This window comes from Pipra filicauda, unplaced genomic scaffold (assembly GCF_003945595.2).
Source record: "Pipra filicauda isolate LSUMZ 115617 unplaced genomic scaffold, ASM394559v2 scaffold557_size342763_pilon, whole genome shotgun sequence".
Classification (NCBI taxonomy): Eukaryota; Metazoa; Chordata; class Aves; order Passeriformes; family Pipridae; genus Pipra; species Pipra filicauda.
Window position 1 is genome coordinate 124,397 of NW_024104706.1, and position 18,840 is coordinate 143,236.

At 42.2% G+C, this 18,840-nt stretch overlaps 1 protein-coding gene across 1 annotated transcript in view; it reads left to right on the top strand.

Annotated features, from left to right (window-relative positions):
* TMCO4 (transmembrane and coiled-coil domains 4) overlaps window positions 1-18,840 on the top strand; it is a 33,849-nt gene that overhangs the window by 4,614 nt on the left and 10,395 nt on the right. Inside the window, 9 exon segments of the mRNA XM_039387366.1 lie at window positions 3,810-3,837; window positions 5,696-5,828; window positions 9,544-9,641; window positions 10,167-10,310; window positions 10,807-10,926; window positions 12,220-12,384; window positions 12,877-13,013; window positions 14,460-14,544; window positions 18,161-18,278. Coding sequence (XP_039243300.1) covers window positions 3,810-3,837; window positions 5,696-5,828; window positions 9,544-9,641; window positions 10,167-10,310; window positions 10,807-10,926; window positions 12,220-12,384; window positions 12,877-13,013; window positions 14,460-14,544; window positions 18,161-18,278 — 1,028 coding nt within the window.

Consider the following 18,840-nt stretch of genomic DNA (forward strand, 5'->3'; position numbering starts at 1 on the left):
TTCACCATACCTTGGAGAATGCAAAAAACATTCTCCAAGGAGCACAATTTCCAGAGGAAGCTTTGACCAGAAGGAATTATTGTGACTTTATTTTTTCTCACTGAGAGAGTCAGACTGGGACTGCTCCATAATGTTCTGCTGTAAAAGCTAATGTAAAGATAAAAGAGGTGAAGCATTTGGGCAGCGTTCACTTGCTGGGGAAGATCTCTCCTGATCCAGCCTCACGTTGTGCTGTGCAGGGTGAGGAGGGCACAAGGCTGCTGCTGGTGCCACACAGGACATGGACACTGTCACCTGGCACCCTGTGCTGTGTCACCCTGTGCCAGACACCCTGCGTGCTGTGTGCTCTGGTATTGATTGGATAATGGTTATCACACACTCTCCATGAGCAACGGCCTGACAGAACCACGGATGTGAGAAGAGGGCTGAGTGAGGGAAGATATGATTGCAGTGAACTTTCTTGGTCACCATGACCAGCTACCACTACCTTGGCATCTTTCCTGTTTCCTAGTCAGTCCATGAAATGCCTCAGAGTGTTGGAAATTATATAACTTTCCTAATTATTTTTTCTAATTAATGGTTTTAATTAACTTCTTAATTAACTTTTAATTACTCATAAGCAGTGTAATTTCCAACTTTAGCCAGCACATAGCTTAGGGTTTTTTTTCACAGCTCGTGTTGTTAGAGTGAGATTGGAAAAATCACCAAAACTTTAAGTTATGCTAAACTGCTAAAGTTATGCTCAGTGAACAAAGCCTGAGGAGCTGAAAACTGGACACCTGGAATCCAAAATTTATGGCCCTCCAAGTAACCAGAAGATAAAGAAGAGACTAACAAAAACAATTTATCATGTGCTGGGAACTCCCCATCTGGGAAAAGATAATAAAAAGACTGAAAGTGTGGACTAATTGGCATGAGAAGTGAGAAATCAATAACCAATAGAAGACCAAATACTAGTTAATGAGGAGAATTATGTAATTGAGAACCAGTTAACATTAATTTCTTTGCTAAAAATGTATAAATAAGTGAGAAGTTTTCAAAGTTGTGTGCATGTAGGTGGAGCTATCCCCTATGCACCCTGAAATAAAGTAATGCCTACTTTCTAATACTAAAAAAAATAAGAGTTTGATTTATCCCAATGCTTTCCATGACAAGAAGATCTGCTCCAAACATCCAAATGCTCCAGTGCCCGAAGTCCTATAACAGTATGAGTACAGCAACAGATCCTAAGCTTAGTTAATAACTTAGGACAGATCTTCTGAAATAACAGCACCTGTTTTGATGTTGTTTGCTCAAAATCAATACACCTACAGTTGTTCTTTCTGCCTTTGTGTGTTTCCCTTATTCTCTCTGCTTCGGGATGGATTCCCTAGATGCAGACAAGTTTTCCTTCATGGCTGCTGAGTTTGTTAAAGGTGAAATTTAGCTTTTGCTTGCTCACAGCTTATGTTGCATAAGGGCTCCATGTGCTTTTACAAAAGTGGCTCTGGGTCAGCAGGAGCGAAAACTGGGGATACCATCTGGATTCAAGCGGAACACAGAAACCATAGATAACAGTTCTTTGATCAGCTGAAAGAAAAGATGAGGAACAAATATCAGTCTAATGCCCCAACATCAATACCTTACACAGTAATCTACATGGACAAGAGGATTGACTTTTATCTGAGGAAAAACAGACTTAAAGACTTAAGTAGAGCAAGGCAGCAAAAGTGTGTTTTTGTAAAAACACACTGGTGTGTGAGAAACATTGGTAAAAAGCTGAGATCAGCTTTTTCCTTCTGACCTGAAAATACGCAAGCCATGGGACAAAGCTTTATGAATTATTGATCTGTTCCTTTATGGTGCTTGTGTTTGTTTGTATTCAGCTGCTGCTGATGCAATATTTACTGTTTATTTATTAAGTATCTGCTTTAATTGCTTGGCATGATCGGTGGCTTGGCCCTGTTGGCATTAATGCTGCATTTTTGAAGGCCCTTCATCTCTAAGGAGCTGAAGGGATGATCCTGAAGTCAGGAGATAGAGGTGAGCTCACCCTTGATTCAATGAATATCTGAGGACTATGGATTGTTATTTTTGTCTTCATTGCAGATGACTAACACAGGCAGATGTTGGTAACAATCCTTAAAGGACGGTAGACATAACAGGCTGTGGTATGGGAAGGCAATGCAATAAGGGAGGTGAAAAAGCATTGATAGGTGTTAAAACACTGAACATTCTTGTTATGAATGGGTTTTTTTGCTCTGAACATACTTAGAATGCCCATTTTCTGTGGTTTTCCAGACACATCCACTGTGATGTGGATCCGGTGCTCTCTGTTGTTGAGGAAATGGGTTTTGAACTTGCAGCAACTCAGAAGAAGCTGACAAGGACTGAATAAAGGGTGCTTCCCTTTCTTTGAGAGGCTTCTCAATCGTGTGGGTGTTGTCTTGTGCATGGAGTTTGCGGGGAGATTCAAAACACCAACTTCAAAATAAGACTGAATTATAATAACTGCTGCTTAGAGGAGGAAAACAAACTACTTGTGAACTAATCTAATCAATTCTGGTTGGATTCCAGCTACCTACGTGTGCAGTACGTGCAAAGCCTAAAGTGGAGAATTTGAGAAGCCAATTGGCACAGATGCCATAAAAACAGTAGTTCCAGTTTGTCACCTGATTACCAGGGCGCACTCCTGATCTTTTGAAATGCACGTGTGTATATGCTTAGGCCAGATTTATTTGAGTTTGTTTGATATGAAGTGCCACAGATGATACTGGAACCTGAGTCACAGCCACAGCTCTCTGTGCCTCAATCAGGGGGAGTTTATTGCCTACAAATCCCACCAACTGTCCTGGGGAACAGTCCAGTTTGTCCCTCTACTTGATTAAGGATAGTTTGTTCTCCATTCTACATTTCTCATGTGTAGAACTTTCAGATTAGAGATGGTTTTATGATGTAAATTGTATTTAGGATCTTAGGGGATTAATAATCATAAACTCTTTGGCAGCCTCCTACATCTTTGGCTGATTTTTTTTGCATTCCCAGAGGGCTGAAGGATTCCCTGTAAAATTCAGCTGTGCTGTATTTGTGTGTAGGAGAGGGAAGCAGCTACACTGAGCTAGTGCTTAGTGTAGTCACATAAAGACCTTAAAATTTTTCCAGTGGCAATAAAAGAAGAGAACACAGTAGTAAAAACACTTCCCTCTTTTTCATGGATTTATCCACAGAAACTATGCATTGAATTGATTTTTTCTGTATTTTTATGCTGAAGAGCCAACACAGAAGTCAAATCCCTCCATCTTGACAGAGGGCCATAAATTTTGAGTTTCCTATGTGGGCACTTAATCCAAAAGAACTTTATGCTGGTTCAGCCTTACAGCCTAGAGCTATGAATTCTCAGAATGCCGAAGAAAAAAGGGGCCAATGGTCCATTAGAGGAACATTCAAACCCGTTACTCATGTTGAAAATGTGAGTATATTTGAGTGTATAGGGAGCAGAAGGCATTGGGGAGGGAGGATTAGAGCCCTGTTTCTCCAAACTTGGAAGTCTGGTGTAAGATCAGGATAATTAATAACAAAAGTATGGAATGTTTCAGCTATACCAAGCATTGTCTACTTCTGTCCAGCTCTTTGTACTGGCCTTTGGAGAATTTTATACTGGTTTTGCTCTGTGTTGCCTCACTGAATTGTAACTTTCTGGCTTCCCATGTTTATGAACTGAGATGCTTCAGTAATTAAATCAGTCCGATGGGTTTTCATGCCTCTGTTTTGATCCCTCCAGGCCTTCATCATCAGTTTTAACTTGAATATTTTTTTTTATTTATTTTTAGGACCTTTTATCTTTCTCTCTTCGAGATGGTAAGTTTAACTTAGCATTTGTTCTTTGTAAAGATAATATAGATGAGTTTATATCTGACACTTTAAAAAGCTCAAAAAGCTCATGGTGCCACCCTATTTCATCTCAGCTTCCTCTCTGACAAAAGCAGCACACTCCTTCCCTGCATCCCCCTCAAAAACAACTATTAGGAATGGTTAATAATACCCATTGAAAAGTGAACAACTATTCACCTCCTTACCTTCACATGCAAACAGATGTAAAGTAATGGTGGAGTGAGGTGGGTTTTCTCCAGTGGTTCCAGGGAAGCAGGTGACCTCTTCCTTTAGGAAGGCAGTAAAGCTGCTATGAAAATCTCAGCCTAACAAATTTTCTGCTTGTTGCCTAAAATGAAAAAAAAAAAAAAAAAATCAGGGTATAAATTCCAGAGTGTCCTGTGAAACCCATTATAAATAAATGGGATTTTACTCATATATTATATTACACATAAAACAATTTTCTGGTTTGCAGTCCATAACATGGATTGGTCTGATAAAATTAATGAAATAAAGACTGCCCACTGAACAAAATGTTCATTTCTAAAAGAAGCCTGGTTTCTATCACTGCTTGCATTTTTTAAATCTCTGTGTTTTAACATGTTCTCACAAGAAAAAACTGATCAGCCTGTTGCACTGTAGAACAGTGAAATAGAACAAAACAGGTTTTGTTCTTTCTTGCTTTATTTTTAATGGAAAATTGACAAATCAGTTATTGCAAAACTTCTTATTTTGCTAAGCTGGAATTTAATAGAAATATATCTCCAAGTCTCACTGACTTAGTGCCTCTGAAGGAGCTCAGTAGTGTTTTAGCAGGCAGGAAACAAGAAAGGGACTTGTTAAAACACCTGCTTGGACTTGCAGGACGTGGCAAATATCGTGAAGGAATGAAGATAAATCCAATCCTTATTTCTCAACTAAGCATAAATCTAACGAGTGGTGTCATTAAAGGCTACTGAATGAGTTTGGTATCTTGGTAATGATGATAATAAATAAACAAACTTAATAGATTGCCCAATGCCATATTTGATCTACGTGCAGTGGGTATCACAAACATCCTTTGTAGTTGGGTCTTGTGTTTTTCATCCCAGAGTGCACCAAGAACCCTTTACAAAAGCCAAACATCAGGAAGCAGCAGGTGCTGCTGAGAGAAGCACATTAAAATAGTAAGAATTGGCACAAATAATATAAAATCTATTACATTTAACATGTCTTTTCCTGAAGAACACCTGCCTACAAGCCCAGAAGTAATAAGTTCTGCTCTCTGGTGTTGTCTGAGTTCAATGTCCACTCCTCCATTTGCAACAGGGAGTAAAAAAGCAAGCAATTGTCAGTAGTGCTGCTGGGGGAGCTGGTGTGTAGTTTTACACTCCAGAGTAAGTTGTCAACAAGATGAATTGAATATGAAGCTTTTACATGGAGGTGCATTTTTACAAAATGCTACCTCTTGCGTTGGTGCAGTCAGGGTGTGCTGTGTCCAGTTACCCATATGGATATGTTTGATATTTCCAGTTAGCACTGGTTGTGCTGCAGCATTTCTCTGTTGAGAAGATGCACCTTTTCCAGAGCCAAAAGGCCTCTGTCACAGAGGATGGAGACAGAAGGATTTGAGATCCTTTTCCTGCCATAGAGGCATTACCTGATGTGGTGTCTCTATTCTCAGGGAAGAAGGATTTTCCATTTATTGCTCTCTTCTCAGGTTTCAATACATGGAAAAAGAAAAGCACCTGGGAGAAAAAGCCAAGCTTGTCTGTGACATGTTCCTCCAGCCCAGCTGAGTGCTCTGCTCACTGTTTAATCTGGTGTGATCAGACTGACTGATTTCCTGGGCTTCCCTCTGTTCAAGGGTACTACGATGCTCGAGCCAGGGTATTGATATGCCACATCAGCCTGCTGCTGAGAATCCCCTTGGAGGAGCTGGAAGTCCTGGAGGAATCTCTGCTTGAGAGCCTGAAGGAACAAAAAGAGGAAGAGTCAGAGTAAGAACATTTGGGTTGACTGTGGGATCAAAAAATGCTGCCAGTGCTCAAAAGCTTAGCAGTAATTACTTGTGCCTAAGTCCAGTGTCTGATTATTCCCCCTATGGCTCTTACTGTAATCATTTATGGCTTGATTAGGGTTACAGCCCCCTCACAGCACTGAGAAGCAGGAAAGCTCACCATTCTTAAAATCAGCTGAGATCCAGCCTTGCGAGGTGGTAGAAGCTGCTCCATACTGAACTGACTCCTTTCCTTGTTCCAGTTGCCTTTCAGACATGGTAGATTTTGCTTAAATCCATCACAAAGATCTTGTGTCTCTTATCTCTTGCCCAATATCCTGCAGAGAGGACTGCCCCTTGCAGAATGAAGTTCCTATAAATATCAGGATTAGACCCTCAGCTGCTCATTTGCTGTGGATCTGTCCATTTCTGTGCCCGTTTAAGACACAACTGGATAACTCCTACTGAAGGGAGATTTCTGAGGACAACAGTCTGTATCTTCAGATATGTACGGACCCAAATCCTAATTCTGTGTTATTGATATAAGATTAATTCTCTTAATCACCGCTTCTTAGATATGACACAGCCGAAAAGTTGATATATGTAAGAAATGTAGTATCTTTATATTCTGCTTATCAGGCAGGAATTGTGTGACAGTTTAGCAATATCTAAGGCAGTAAAAATGTCCATAGTGGACTTTCCAGGGAAATATTCCTATCTGTCAACTCAGCAAAAGGGTTATGAGGTTAACCTGAGTGCTAATGAAGGCTTTAATCGACACCCGTGACATGGTCCACCTCAGATGTTACCGTAGGGTCCAGCATGTGATGGGTATCTTTTATGTATAGCTGTATTTAAATAAAGCTTAACTTTATAGCACAGTGTAAAAAGGGAAAGTCAAAATAATCTCAAGGATCATGGACTGCTAAATACTTGGCATGCAGGAGCAAGGGTTAGGATATTAGTGGGGGCTGTTTTGCTGTGGCTTGTGAAAATAGACTCAGTCCTGGGCCTTTAAGCTGTGTCTCATAATGGGGAGAGAATTATGTTCCATATGAACAGTGTGGCTTTCAAACTCTGCCACCAGCCCAGTGGGGTTCCTGTGTGTCTGCTGTGGAGAAAGCCATGGATTTCAATCTTGTTCTTTGCCCAAATCACAGCCATGGAAGTAAATATTAGATGAGAGGAAAAAGAAAAATCTTTATAGTAAGAGGAGTCCAAGACTGTGGTGTGAACACGTTCGTTACTGCAGTGCTAAACCAGGGCTGAGATTTGTGGGGAATAGATGACCCTTTGTTTGGTTTAAAATCAGAAGTCAATGGGGAAAGGAAGCAGAATAGAAACCAGTCACCACCATGACCTCACAGATTTTTGGGGCTGGGAATACCAATCTGCGCTTGGGATGCTTCAGTTTTGACCATCCACTGGAACAGAAACAACCAAATAGGGGTTTGGCAGCCCCTGCATAGGGGTTTTTACTGGTATTTGTTTATGGGAGAGTTTGCTCCTGCCTTTGCTGCTGTGGATGTGTTGGATTGAGGCCTGGAACTTGCAAGATTAAATATACAACCCTCTACAGAACAATGCTCCAACCACTTAAATCCATGTAACTTGCACCAAACACATTCTGACCTGCAGGTATGAACCTTTCTTTTGTACGCAGTTCTGTAAGAAGCTGGAAAACATCAGATCAGTTGCTTGTTAACGTGTACTCCTGCCACTTTTCCTTATTGCAAGATGACCATTAAACAACCTCTCAGAACATAATTTGTGGTTCAGTCAAGAAGCTGCACATCTGAGCTCACTGAGGGTAGAGAAGTACCAGAAGTGGCAGTTAATTACCACAGTGGATAAAAGCAGTCTGGTAATCCAGTGATAATGCTGATGGAGAAGCCATTAGGAAGCAGCTGTCAGACACATTTCTGGCAGCTCCAGAAGGGAAGCAGTGACAGGTAAAACTTCTCCTGACAGTAGTTTCATTTACTGAATCACCAGGCAGGATTTAGCTGCCGCTGTCTCTCTTCCCACATAACTCAAACTACTCATTATTATAACTGAATCCAGGATAGACATATTCCAGGTCTCTGACGATCATTATTTTCAGCCCGAGACACAGCAGAGTGACTGTAAAAGCTGATGAACCCCATGTAGAACAGAAATTGCTGGGTATTGCCAGCTTAGGTGTGGACAGTGCAACTGCAGCACTCGTGTAAACAACTCCAGGAGCAGTTTTATCCAAAGCCAGGCATTCAGATTGGTGACTGAGGCTCAGAGTAGGGCATTTGACAGGATGAGAGGAAATGGCCTCAAGCTGTGCCAGGGGAGGTTCAGGTTGGACATCAGAGGAATTTCTTCCTGGAAAGGGTGGTCAGGCATTGGAAAGGGCTGCCCAGGGAGGTGGAGGAGTCCCCACCTCTGGAGGTATCCCAGGAACAACTGGATGTGGCACTCAGTGCTCTGGGCTGGGTGACAAGGTGGGGATGGGGCACAGGGTGGACTCGATGGACAGGGAGGGCTTTTCCAAACTAAATGATTCTGCAATTCTCTGAAGGCCAAACAACATTTTGTCCACCATGGTCATACAGAAATTGCTGGAGAGGTTGTGCTCTGCAGACACTGCGTTTGCAGCTGTGAAAGGTAACACGCAATGGTTTTTTTTGAGGATATCTGTGGAGACAAAGTCTCCGTGCCATGGAAATCCGTGGGAGTTCTGCCAGCGACTCCAGTGACTCAGGGATTTCACCCACTGAGCTCCATTCCCCTCCTGCTGTGTTTCACAAAGCCACATATTGTTTGGGACTCATGTAAAATTGTCTTTATCAAAATAACAGTGTGCTTACGGGGTTCCAGGAAGGATTAGGCAATTATATGGATAATGAATATCCACAATTAGGCTGGGATTAACAGGGAAAATATCCAATTTTGGAAGCAAGATAAATTTTCACGTTTCAAGGCCTGGATTAACCACTAGAAGGAACCTTCCTCTGCAAACAACTTATTCCAGTATCCTCTGTTTCTCCCGCTTTCCTCTGAAGTTGAAACATTTCTCATAAGAGAGAAAGCAAAGACAGTGGAGAGAAGTCAAAAGTAGTGGCTGATAAGTGATATTTGTTCCTTTTAGGTTTATTTACCTCCTTCTTATAGGCTCATTAAAATATAGCTTAAATACACACAGACAAATGAACTAATCACTGTGTTTAATTCCTATTATATTATTATATTGCCATGTGCAATTAGAAAGCAGCTTGATATAAACACTGTTGTTGGAAAATAGTTTAATTGCATCTCTGTTAGCACAAATTACCTCTATTCCCTTTTGTTTCAAACACTTTTCCCTGTTTCTCCTTAGCTTTCCTGTGGTTTTTTAGGACATGTAGGCAGCGTATAGTTAATGAAATGCTTTTGACTTTTTGTTTCTTTTTTTTTTACAAGCTTCAGCCCTATTAGGAAGGGTTTTCCAAGTAAGTAACATCTGTTGGCTTTTGTCAGCAATTAAATTGTTTCAGTTTAAACCTGTGGTCCATTTAATCAATTCAATTTAAATTTCTAAATCCATGCTCATAAATCTCAGTGTGTTGTCACACTCCCCACACCTGCATGTTCCTTTTTACTGTTCCCAGGAGGGAAATCACACTGAGGAGAATAAAAGCAGATTCTGATGCAAAATTATCCATCAGGCTTTTCCCTCAGTTTTTGTGCTTCTAATCTCTCCACAGAACCACAGAAGTCTCAAGAAAAAAGAAGGAAAGAAGGAAAAAGCTGAAGAGGTACCTGCTGATCGGTCTGGCAACCGTTGGTGGTGGAACAGTGATAGGTGAGGCTGCCCTTCGTGTTCTGGGGACACAGCACAAGGGACAGGGCAGGTCTGAATCCAAGAAAAGTATTTTCAGCCACTTGAAAATAAAACTGAAAGAATTAGCTGGAAAAATTATTCCAGTGTAGCTTCACTGGCTGGGGGAAATATTAAACTGAGGTGGTCACCCTTAAAAATGTTTTCTCCTCTTTTGCTCTCCTGTTATAAGAGGATCAGATCTTCAACTCCCAAATCAAAAGTGATTAGATCAGTGTTTCCCGAGAAAATAGGGCGCAGCTTACCCCGGGGTACCACACAGTCTTCTTTTGCCTTTGAAGTTGTTCTTCATTTTTACTTAAGTCAAAGAATTTGGGCAGAGATTCAGGGCCTGGGGAGAGTCTCACAAAGCCCCTTTATTGGGGATGCAAAAAGCCCATTGTTTGTGCTCTTCCAGTAGCATTAGCAGCACCCACCTAGCACAGGGAACTGCTTGCCTGGGCTTTGTACGGGATAATAGTTTGGTGACATCCCTTGTTTCCTCCTCAGGTTTGACAGGGGGTCTGGCTGCCCCTCTGGTTGCTGCAGGAGCTGCCACAATCATTGGGAGTGCTGGAGCAGCTGCTTTGGGATCGACTGCTGGGATTGCTGTCATGGCATCCCTTTTTGGAGCAGCAGGAGCTGGTCTTACTGGTAAGAGTGACCACATAGTTCTTAGCCACTAAGGCACAGGATCATGTCTGATAATGCACAGTTAATGACTTCACTGAGCTCTGCAGAGCAAGGGAAGTGATTTCAGGTGTTGTCTTAACTGGGAAATTTTTATTTCGGTGCTGATTAAGGTACTGTGTGGCTCCTGGTGAGCAAATAGGGAAAGAATATTTTGTGTGTGGTTAATGAAAGAAATTAAGGCTTGTTGCTTTGGGTTAGAAAGATGCTACCATGGACACCAGCAGCTGTTACAGCAGAAAAACCCTCCTGCTGGATTCCTTCAGATCACACAAGCTCAGAAGGATCATGTTGGCTCCTTACCGAGCTTGAAGTAATGCACAAACTGGCTGGGGGTTTTGGAAAGGAAAAATACCCTCTCCAAATTACCCAGTTAATTTCTTAGGAACTTCTGCTGTTAGCAGAGTGTGCCCTCGCTGTGCCGTTTCTGAGCCGTGTGTTTCTGCCTGGCTGTGTGTAGGATACAAGATGAAAAAACGTGTGGGAGCCATAGAAGAGTTTGAATTCCTCCCACTTACTGAAGGGAAGCAACTTCATATCACCATAGCAATTACTGGATGGCTGTGTGCTGGCAAATATGGTAAGAACATGGTGAGGAAACTGAGAGGAACCTGGAAAGATGGGACTGTGTCCCAGTCCAGGCTATGTTTGTGCCCACAAAGCACCATGTCTACCCCACATTTCCATGACCTGGTAACTAAACCACATCAATTTTCACTGTAAGACTTTGTAAACCAATCTGCAATCCCAGGGAAACGGAGGAAAGAGAGAGGGCAGGGAGTTGGTAGTGATAGGATTGTTTCTGTTAATAACTGTTGCATGGTTTGCTAGGAAAGGTCTGTCTGGGAGAAGATTTCCAGCACTAGGACCAAGCGTCTCTGAGACCCTATGTTTATCCTTCAGCAATTAACAGAAAATAGTGTGGTTTTTGTCTCTGTATCAGGCAACTAACGAGGTTTATTGGCAAGAAAGTTTTGCCAAGTAAATCCTGTTAAGCACAGCACTCAAAGGTGACTTCCAGGCAGCGACCTTGAAAGGTCTGTAGTGTTTTATTTTCCAGTATAGCTTGTCATAAAAAATATGTCACCTGTCTGCCAATGTGTTCAGCAACCTGACCGAACAGCTGCCAATTTATTGAGAAGCATCATAATTAAACTGGGTATCATTAATGCAGCAGGATGTCTCTGCCCTGTCACTTGTCAGGGTGCAGCTTTGCTGTCATAGGGAGGTTATTTTCACTAACAGTGCTGTGTTTTGGCTTCTCTCGTTGTCTGCTTGCCAGGGGTCCAAATCCTCAGGGCTGGAGGGCTCCCAGGCACTGTTAGAGAGGCAAGTGTGTACCTCCAGGAACCTTTTCGTATCTGTTTGCCCTTAAAAGGGAGTTACGGATGACACACATTCTCCTTCCATAACTAGCAATCTGCTAGAATGTTTTAAAGGGCAAAACTAAACTGTCATCCTTTTTCCTCTTTGCAGCAGTGTCTGTCTATGAACATAGTCCTTTAAACAGAGGGACTGAGGACAGGAATTTTATGGAATTTTCCACCTTGTGATTTTGGAGCTGCAAGTAGCTGCCCATCTGCGCGTTTCCAAATCTCACAGCCCATTGTGGGGCTCTTGTTCCACTTCGATCAGCAGCTGCCTCAACCTACCCTGTATCATTTGGGGAAGGAACAGTGTGGGAAGGGTTTTAGCTAAGTAAGATGATAGTTCTGCTCTGCCCTTCAGTGTTGATCTGCCATTAACAACATTGCCAGAATATTCCAATGTCCTGCGGGTTTTGTTCTGATTCTCTGCTGGGCTCCTCTTGCCAGGAGTCAGCTGTTCTTGTGTTCGATCTAAACATGAATTCCATCTTTGCAACCTTTCCCAGGGAGCTTCACAGCACCATGGAGCAGCATGTTGCAGTCGAGTGAGCAGTACTGCCTGGCCTGGGAATCCAAGTACTTGATGGAGCTTGGCAATGCCTTGGATTCCCTGCTGAATGGTTTTGTGAACATGATGGCTCAAGAAGCCCTAAAATTCACTGTCTTGTCAGGTAAGAACTTAAATCATACCAGATCTGCTTGAGTGGCTCTTGTGCAGTTCCCCTGTGAGAGGAGCTTTTCTAAAGAAGGAATATTTTGGAGGAGGCAGTGTTGGCACCACCCTGCAGGAGTGACCTGAGAACCTCCTGTACCACACCTGTAATTTAGCTGTGCTTTCCTGGATTGCTGAGCCACCACATCAGTGACTCATTTTGTTGAAATTACAGCTGGAAACACCTTCCTTCACGTGAGACTGTTCACTTCTCTACGTTATTAGACCACTTTACTGCTGTACATAAGCCTCCCCAACACGCAGGTTGCACTCACTCACAGCGTCTGTATCAGAACATCAGATTCTTCCTTATCTTCAGTCCAGCAAAGCATTTCTCAGCTCAGCTCTTGAAAAGAAGAACTGGAAATGAGAAAAGCTCCTAGGCTCAACTTTTAACTTCAGTGAACTCTCTTGCTTTTGATGTTTTCTAAGAAACCTCTGTGTGTTGCAGGGATTGTGACGGCCTTGACGTGGCCAACTTCGCTCCTGACTGTTGCCAGTGTCATTGACAACCCCTGGGGAGTGTGTCTGCACCGGTCTGCTGAAGTAGGCAAGCACCTTGCACATATCATGCTCAGTCGACAGCAGGTAATTGTCCAGAAATTACCCAGGAATAAGGGTTGGAAGGGAATTGGCCCATGGAGGTGAAGTTTCATAGTCACACTAGTTAACTGTCAAGTGGTATTGTTCCAGGGAGACAAAAATTAATAAAAAACTTAAAGAGTGCTGCAGGACGGTATCTGGTATTGGGGAAAAGAGGAAGTCCTAAGTGAATCAGAGAAATCCTGCTGAGATTTGTTCCATTTAACCTAAAGCTTTTCTAAATGAGGAAGAAGAGATCCAAGTCGTAAATGACTAGTGGCTTGACCGAGTCACAACACAGCTATGCCCACTCCCCTGGTGGAATTTGGAGAGTAGGAAGTAAGGATAGGTGAAAAGTAGAGGAGAACACAGAGTGTTAAAAATATTCATTGATCATTAAGAGGCAGCAGCAAAGCAACCTGAGAGAAAAGTGTGTGGCAGCCAATGCCCTGTAAGCTTTGCTTCAGAGATGTGGAACGGGGTGGTATCTGAAAGAAGTGACAGAAGCTATTAAATCACCCTGAAAAGGCTTGAAAAGAGACATTTCTGCTCCCCAAAAACCTGCCATCATTTTCCAGGCTAGCACTGGTTTTTGCTGGCTGTATGTTCATCTCACACTGATCCATACTGATGTAGAGGAACCGGAAGGGAGCTGTGGCACCAGAGCTGTGTGTCACAACAATGTGGAATAGCAGAGTAGAAACAAACTTGATTCCTCATAAAAATCCTATCCCAGGAAAGCCAATAAACTTTATTTTGCCCTTTGTCTTGCTCAGGGGCATTTGTTACTGCATGTTAAGCATTTGCTGTTGTGAAAACACACATTCCAGCGAGCTGGAGAGTATAAAACTAGTTAGTGTGATGTGTAAGGTGTCCATTGCACACCTGCTCCCTGGATATCACAACGACCATTTCTCATTTATGTTAAGATTAGGCTCCCTTTGATCTTACAGAAAATCTTATTAGGCTATTCAAAATAAAAGCTTAAAGCTTAAAACTCACATCATTTTTTATAACTATCACATGGTGCTGCTGTCACTCAGTCTGAAATCTGGAAGTGGTCGATATTTTTTGTATTACAGCTGCTTCTTCTGTTTATTAAAACATTTTTAGGAAAATTCTGCTCCTTGAGTTAGGTTTTCATTTGGAAATTTCAAACCAATGACAGCATCTGATTTGGTTCTGCTTGAAAGAGCTGCTTTGTTGTAAGTTCTAATCATTAGATTCTTTCAATTGATTTTCTGAAGATCAAATCATACAAAATACTCAGATATGCAAAATCCTCCATATTGAACTGGACATAATCCCTTTGAAACCAACCAAATTGCTCAGATGTTTCAAAGATGATGGACAAGTCGGTGCTCTGTGTCTCAGGTTCTCAGGGACCCCAAGACCAGTCTCTCCAGATCTAGAGCAGAATTTGATGGATTTCTCTCCTTTTTTCTTTCTCAGGGGAAGAGACCTGTCACACTGATTGGCTTCAGTCTGGGTGCAAGAGTCATTTACTTCTGCCTGCAGGAAATGGCTCAAGAGAAAGGTAAAATTCACCTTATAACCTTTTTCTCCTTTATTTTTCTTACTGCTGATAGAGAAGTTTTTCTTCCAAGAGGAAGAGTTTTTCTGGAAGAGAGCTTGGCTCTTTTAGGAAAGGACAAAAATCTTTAAAAAATGGTTTTGAAATGCCTTTGGAGCCAAATTCTGTTGTCATTTCCCCCAGTTCAGCGGATTAAATCCTCTGCCTTCATTTGAGGTGCTCCAGTGGGTCAGTCTGGCCTGATAAACAACAACTGGACATTTGGATCAGCCTGGAGCTGCCCACATACTGCTGTGGTCTCGGCAGAGGATGCTTTGCCTTTCTTGGGATCTCTCTGCAGCTCTTTATCTGATTCTCTGAGTCCTCCCTTCCATTTAAGTCACTGAAATGCCTCTGTCATCTGCTATTTTCATGGTAATTTTTCCACAAAGTCAAGTATAAAACCATCTGTCAATTTATTACCCATTGTGGTTCTGTTTATTAATAGATTCTATTTTTAATTTAGAGAAAAAGAGAGTAAAATCATTATGATCAGTTGATGGAAATTGTATCTTGGGCTTGAGTCAGCAGTGAGTGTGTGCCTGTCTTCCCCCCACGCAGCAATTTAACTCATTAACCATTTATCCTCACAGATAATTACTAGTAAATAAGGAGCTTTATAAAGGAAAATGTGCAGTGAAGTCTAAAAAGTGGGAACAGAGTCAGGTGAGGATGGAGAGGTCAGCACTGACAGCTTTGTACCAGAACTTCACTTCTGGTTTAGGATGGAAGTCCTCAGATACAGGAATTCTATTCTCAAAATAAATCTAATCAAATCCAGAATGATCCTAATGGAGTTACACCGGAGCCAGCACCCAGATCCTAATCTGGCCCTAGATCTACACTTTTTGTGTCCTGAGAATGCCAGAGGCTGGGATATTTTCAGGTTTTTATTTAAGTCTGGAATATAATAGCCTGTTGCTAAGTAATCCATGGGAGGAAATCCTTAGGGGTTGGAAGGTTGGCTGCCACTCCAAAGAAGTCGGAGCATCATAGTGATGTATCAGAGCAGCTCCCACCCTACTCTGATTTTTCAGTTCCGTAATTGAATTCTGAAATCTGAGCTGTTTGTGAGATGAAAAGCAGCATGTTAAGTACAGATTGCCAAGGCCTTCCTCAAGACACATTCCAGAGAAGCCACAGAAGGAATGGAGCTGGGACCTGGGACAGCTGAGACTGATTTGGGTTTGGCCTTGGATGTCTCACACAAACACACGGCCTCATCACGCAGGGCTTTGCATCCAGATGGCAGTGGCATTTCTGAGGACAAATAACTAATGATGGATTAGCCAGTGAAACACCATGGCAGGAACTCAAATTCTGTTCAAATGCTTCTCTGCAAAGCAGTGGAATAACCTTTGGGATACTTCATCACAGGTGACTTTGGGAGCCAGAGCTCAGCAGGTTTCCAAAAAATGACATTGTAGCAGAAGATAGAGTAAATGAGCCATGAGAGACACGTTACTGTGTGGGAAGACCCCTGCCCTGATTTCTTTGTCATGATTCCCATGTATTTCAATAATTAACAATTAGCAAACTAATGCAAACTGATAATGGCTGTTACCACCAGACCCTGAAGCTTGAAACCCAACCGTGTGTGACAGGGATGAGGTGTCACACACTGGGGATTTATCTGGTACTGATCACAGCTCCTGTGACCACTATCCCGCTGGGCTGTGATCCCTGCTGTGGTCAGGTGTCGGGAATGCTGCTGACAGACTCTGCCCTGGAACACTGACCTGGCTCTGCATCTGTAACAGGTTGAATTCCAGCCCTGATCTCCTTTCAGTCAGGACTAACACAGTGAAGTGCTTTCCCTTTCCCAGTGAGTTGTATCCCTATGGCACAGCAAAGCCCGCCAGGCCTCTGGTTCAGCTTCTTCCTTCCACACTTTTTCTGGAAAAATCACCTTAATCAGGATTTAATTTTGGCCCATCATTCTTGCTCTGCTCCCACCTTTTTGGACTTTATTGTACATTTTTCTATATAAAGCTCCATATTAAATAGTGACTCTCTATAATGCTAAATGGTTAATGAATTAGGGGTTTTTCCCTGCTTATGCAGACTTTATTCTTCTTCATCATCTAAAAGATTTGCAAACTGTGAAATACATTTAATTTATCTCGAGCCTCAGCAACTTTGCAGGCCAGTGATCTGTTCCCAGGTTTCTGTCCTCTTCTGTCAATATTCAAATAAAATGAGTATTTTTCAGCGAAACCTAAACATTTTTTGTTCTGAGCAAGAAATAAGCTGTACAAAGGACTGGAGAAACAAAAGCTTCCAATACCTTCCCCAAATAATCCTGATGAATTAGCTGTTTGTTTATTCAGTTGGCTCACTGTGTGGCCGTAGAATTTAGTACCTTGTTAGGAACAAGCTTCCCGTTAGGAAGGCTCTGGGTTTCCTTTTGATTGCCCATGATTACGGGAACAGGACTTTATTGCTCACACAGATTACACTAACAAAATTGAATTGCTCTTTGCTCTTTTCCATCGGTGCAAAATTTCCTTTGCAATAAGGACTAATTCCAGGAGAGCTCGTTTGGATTTTGCTGTCAGGCACTAGGATTTACACTGTGCAGAAGGAGCAGGCGCTGTAGGGAGCTCCAGTCCTTTACTGCTCTCAGGGAAAGGAAACCAAGTGATTTTCGTTTTAAAAGTCCAGCCAGGCAGTGCCTCTCTCTCAAACATTTGGTTTAGCTCAGGTCTTCTAGGGCCTGGCCTCCCACAAGTGCAGAGTATGAATTTGGAATATTATGCCCATGAGTCTTCCATTTAGCTGCTGTGACATCAGGAGCTTCATTTCTCTTCACAAAGATTTATGAAAGGCACTGATATATTGTCCAGGAGTTTAGGAAAGTAGCAGAGCTGCCCAATATTTCTCATTCCATCATTATTTCTTCTGGAATTGCCTGGCTGCTGCTCTCTGATAAGTGAGGAAGATTTATTATGCTTAAAAGTCAACACTGCTGTTCACCAAATCCTGCCCTGGGCATTCAGGTTACAGCACAAGGAAATTGAAACAGTTTACTAAATCATCACTTGTATTGGCAAAGGCCTCCATTTTTGCTACTTCCTAATCAATATTAAGAATTTGGAATTTTCTCTTACATGTGCATGTCATGTTTTTCATGGACTCAGCTCTAAGGACTGGTTGTGGGAAGGGTTTATCATCCTTCATGTATGATAACATGATCACTCTGTGGGATGTCACCTGTTTCAAAGCTCTGTGCAAACTCAGATCAGTGGGTCTGCAAAAAGAACTTTCCCGAGGTTTCCAAACTTTTCCAGATGTTTGCTGCTTGAGCAGCATCTCTTCTCCCTCCTGCCATCAGCCTGGTCCTTTTCACTGCCTCAGGATCTCTATTTTTCACATTTACTGACTCCTGCTGAACTTCAGACATTTAGCATTTGTGCAAAGTTTTATTTATGATCCTCCTTTCCGTTGTTTCTGTCCTTCAAATTGAAACTACAGAAAGGACGATTTTTCTGGACTTCACATCTGAACACACCCTTCCTTCATGTAAAAATATTTTCTGATCTACCTTTTAAATCTGAGCTGTTCTGCTTTCACTTCACAGACTCCCAGGGGATCATTGAAGACGTCATTTTACTGGGAGCTCCAGTGGAAGGAGAAGCCAAGCACTGGAAAGCTCTCACCAAAGTGGTGTCGGGCAGGATCATAAATGGTTACTGCAGGTGTGCTCAGTCCCCACTTCATTATCCTTGAAATGGTTTTACGTATTTATCCCTTTTAAACACTTCGTAAGTGAATAATTGTTGAGCTGGTGAGGATGTTGACTCAGGAGCTGCAGAGCCTTGTCTCTCTGGAAGTCTCTCCCTCAGATCAATTGCAGGTAAGAGGCTTCAGGAGGCACTTGAAGGCTGATTGTGACACTGGAAGCCCGAGGTGCTCCACAGGTAGGTCCTGTTCCTACAGGGACAGTGTTTTATCACTGGCAGCCTAAAGCTGGGTCAGTGTGTTTGTGTGCATCATCTGATGTATTCTAAAATCCCTTTAAGTCTCAGCTTTAGGTAAAGGACCATAAATAAGGCTGTTAAATTCACTGGCTTAAAGAATGGGAATTAAAATCTATAAAAGCTTTAAGGTACAATATACTTAGGGCTGCTTATGAGGAACAAGACGTGAAAATCACAATGGAAGGGAAGGAGCTCAAGCAAATTGAAGGTTTTTATGTCTACAGTAGGTTTCTGGTCAGGATAGTCCACATGAATAAGGTGGTTTACTTACAAAAGAAGA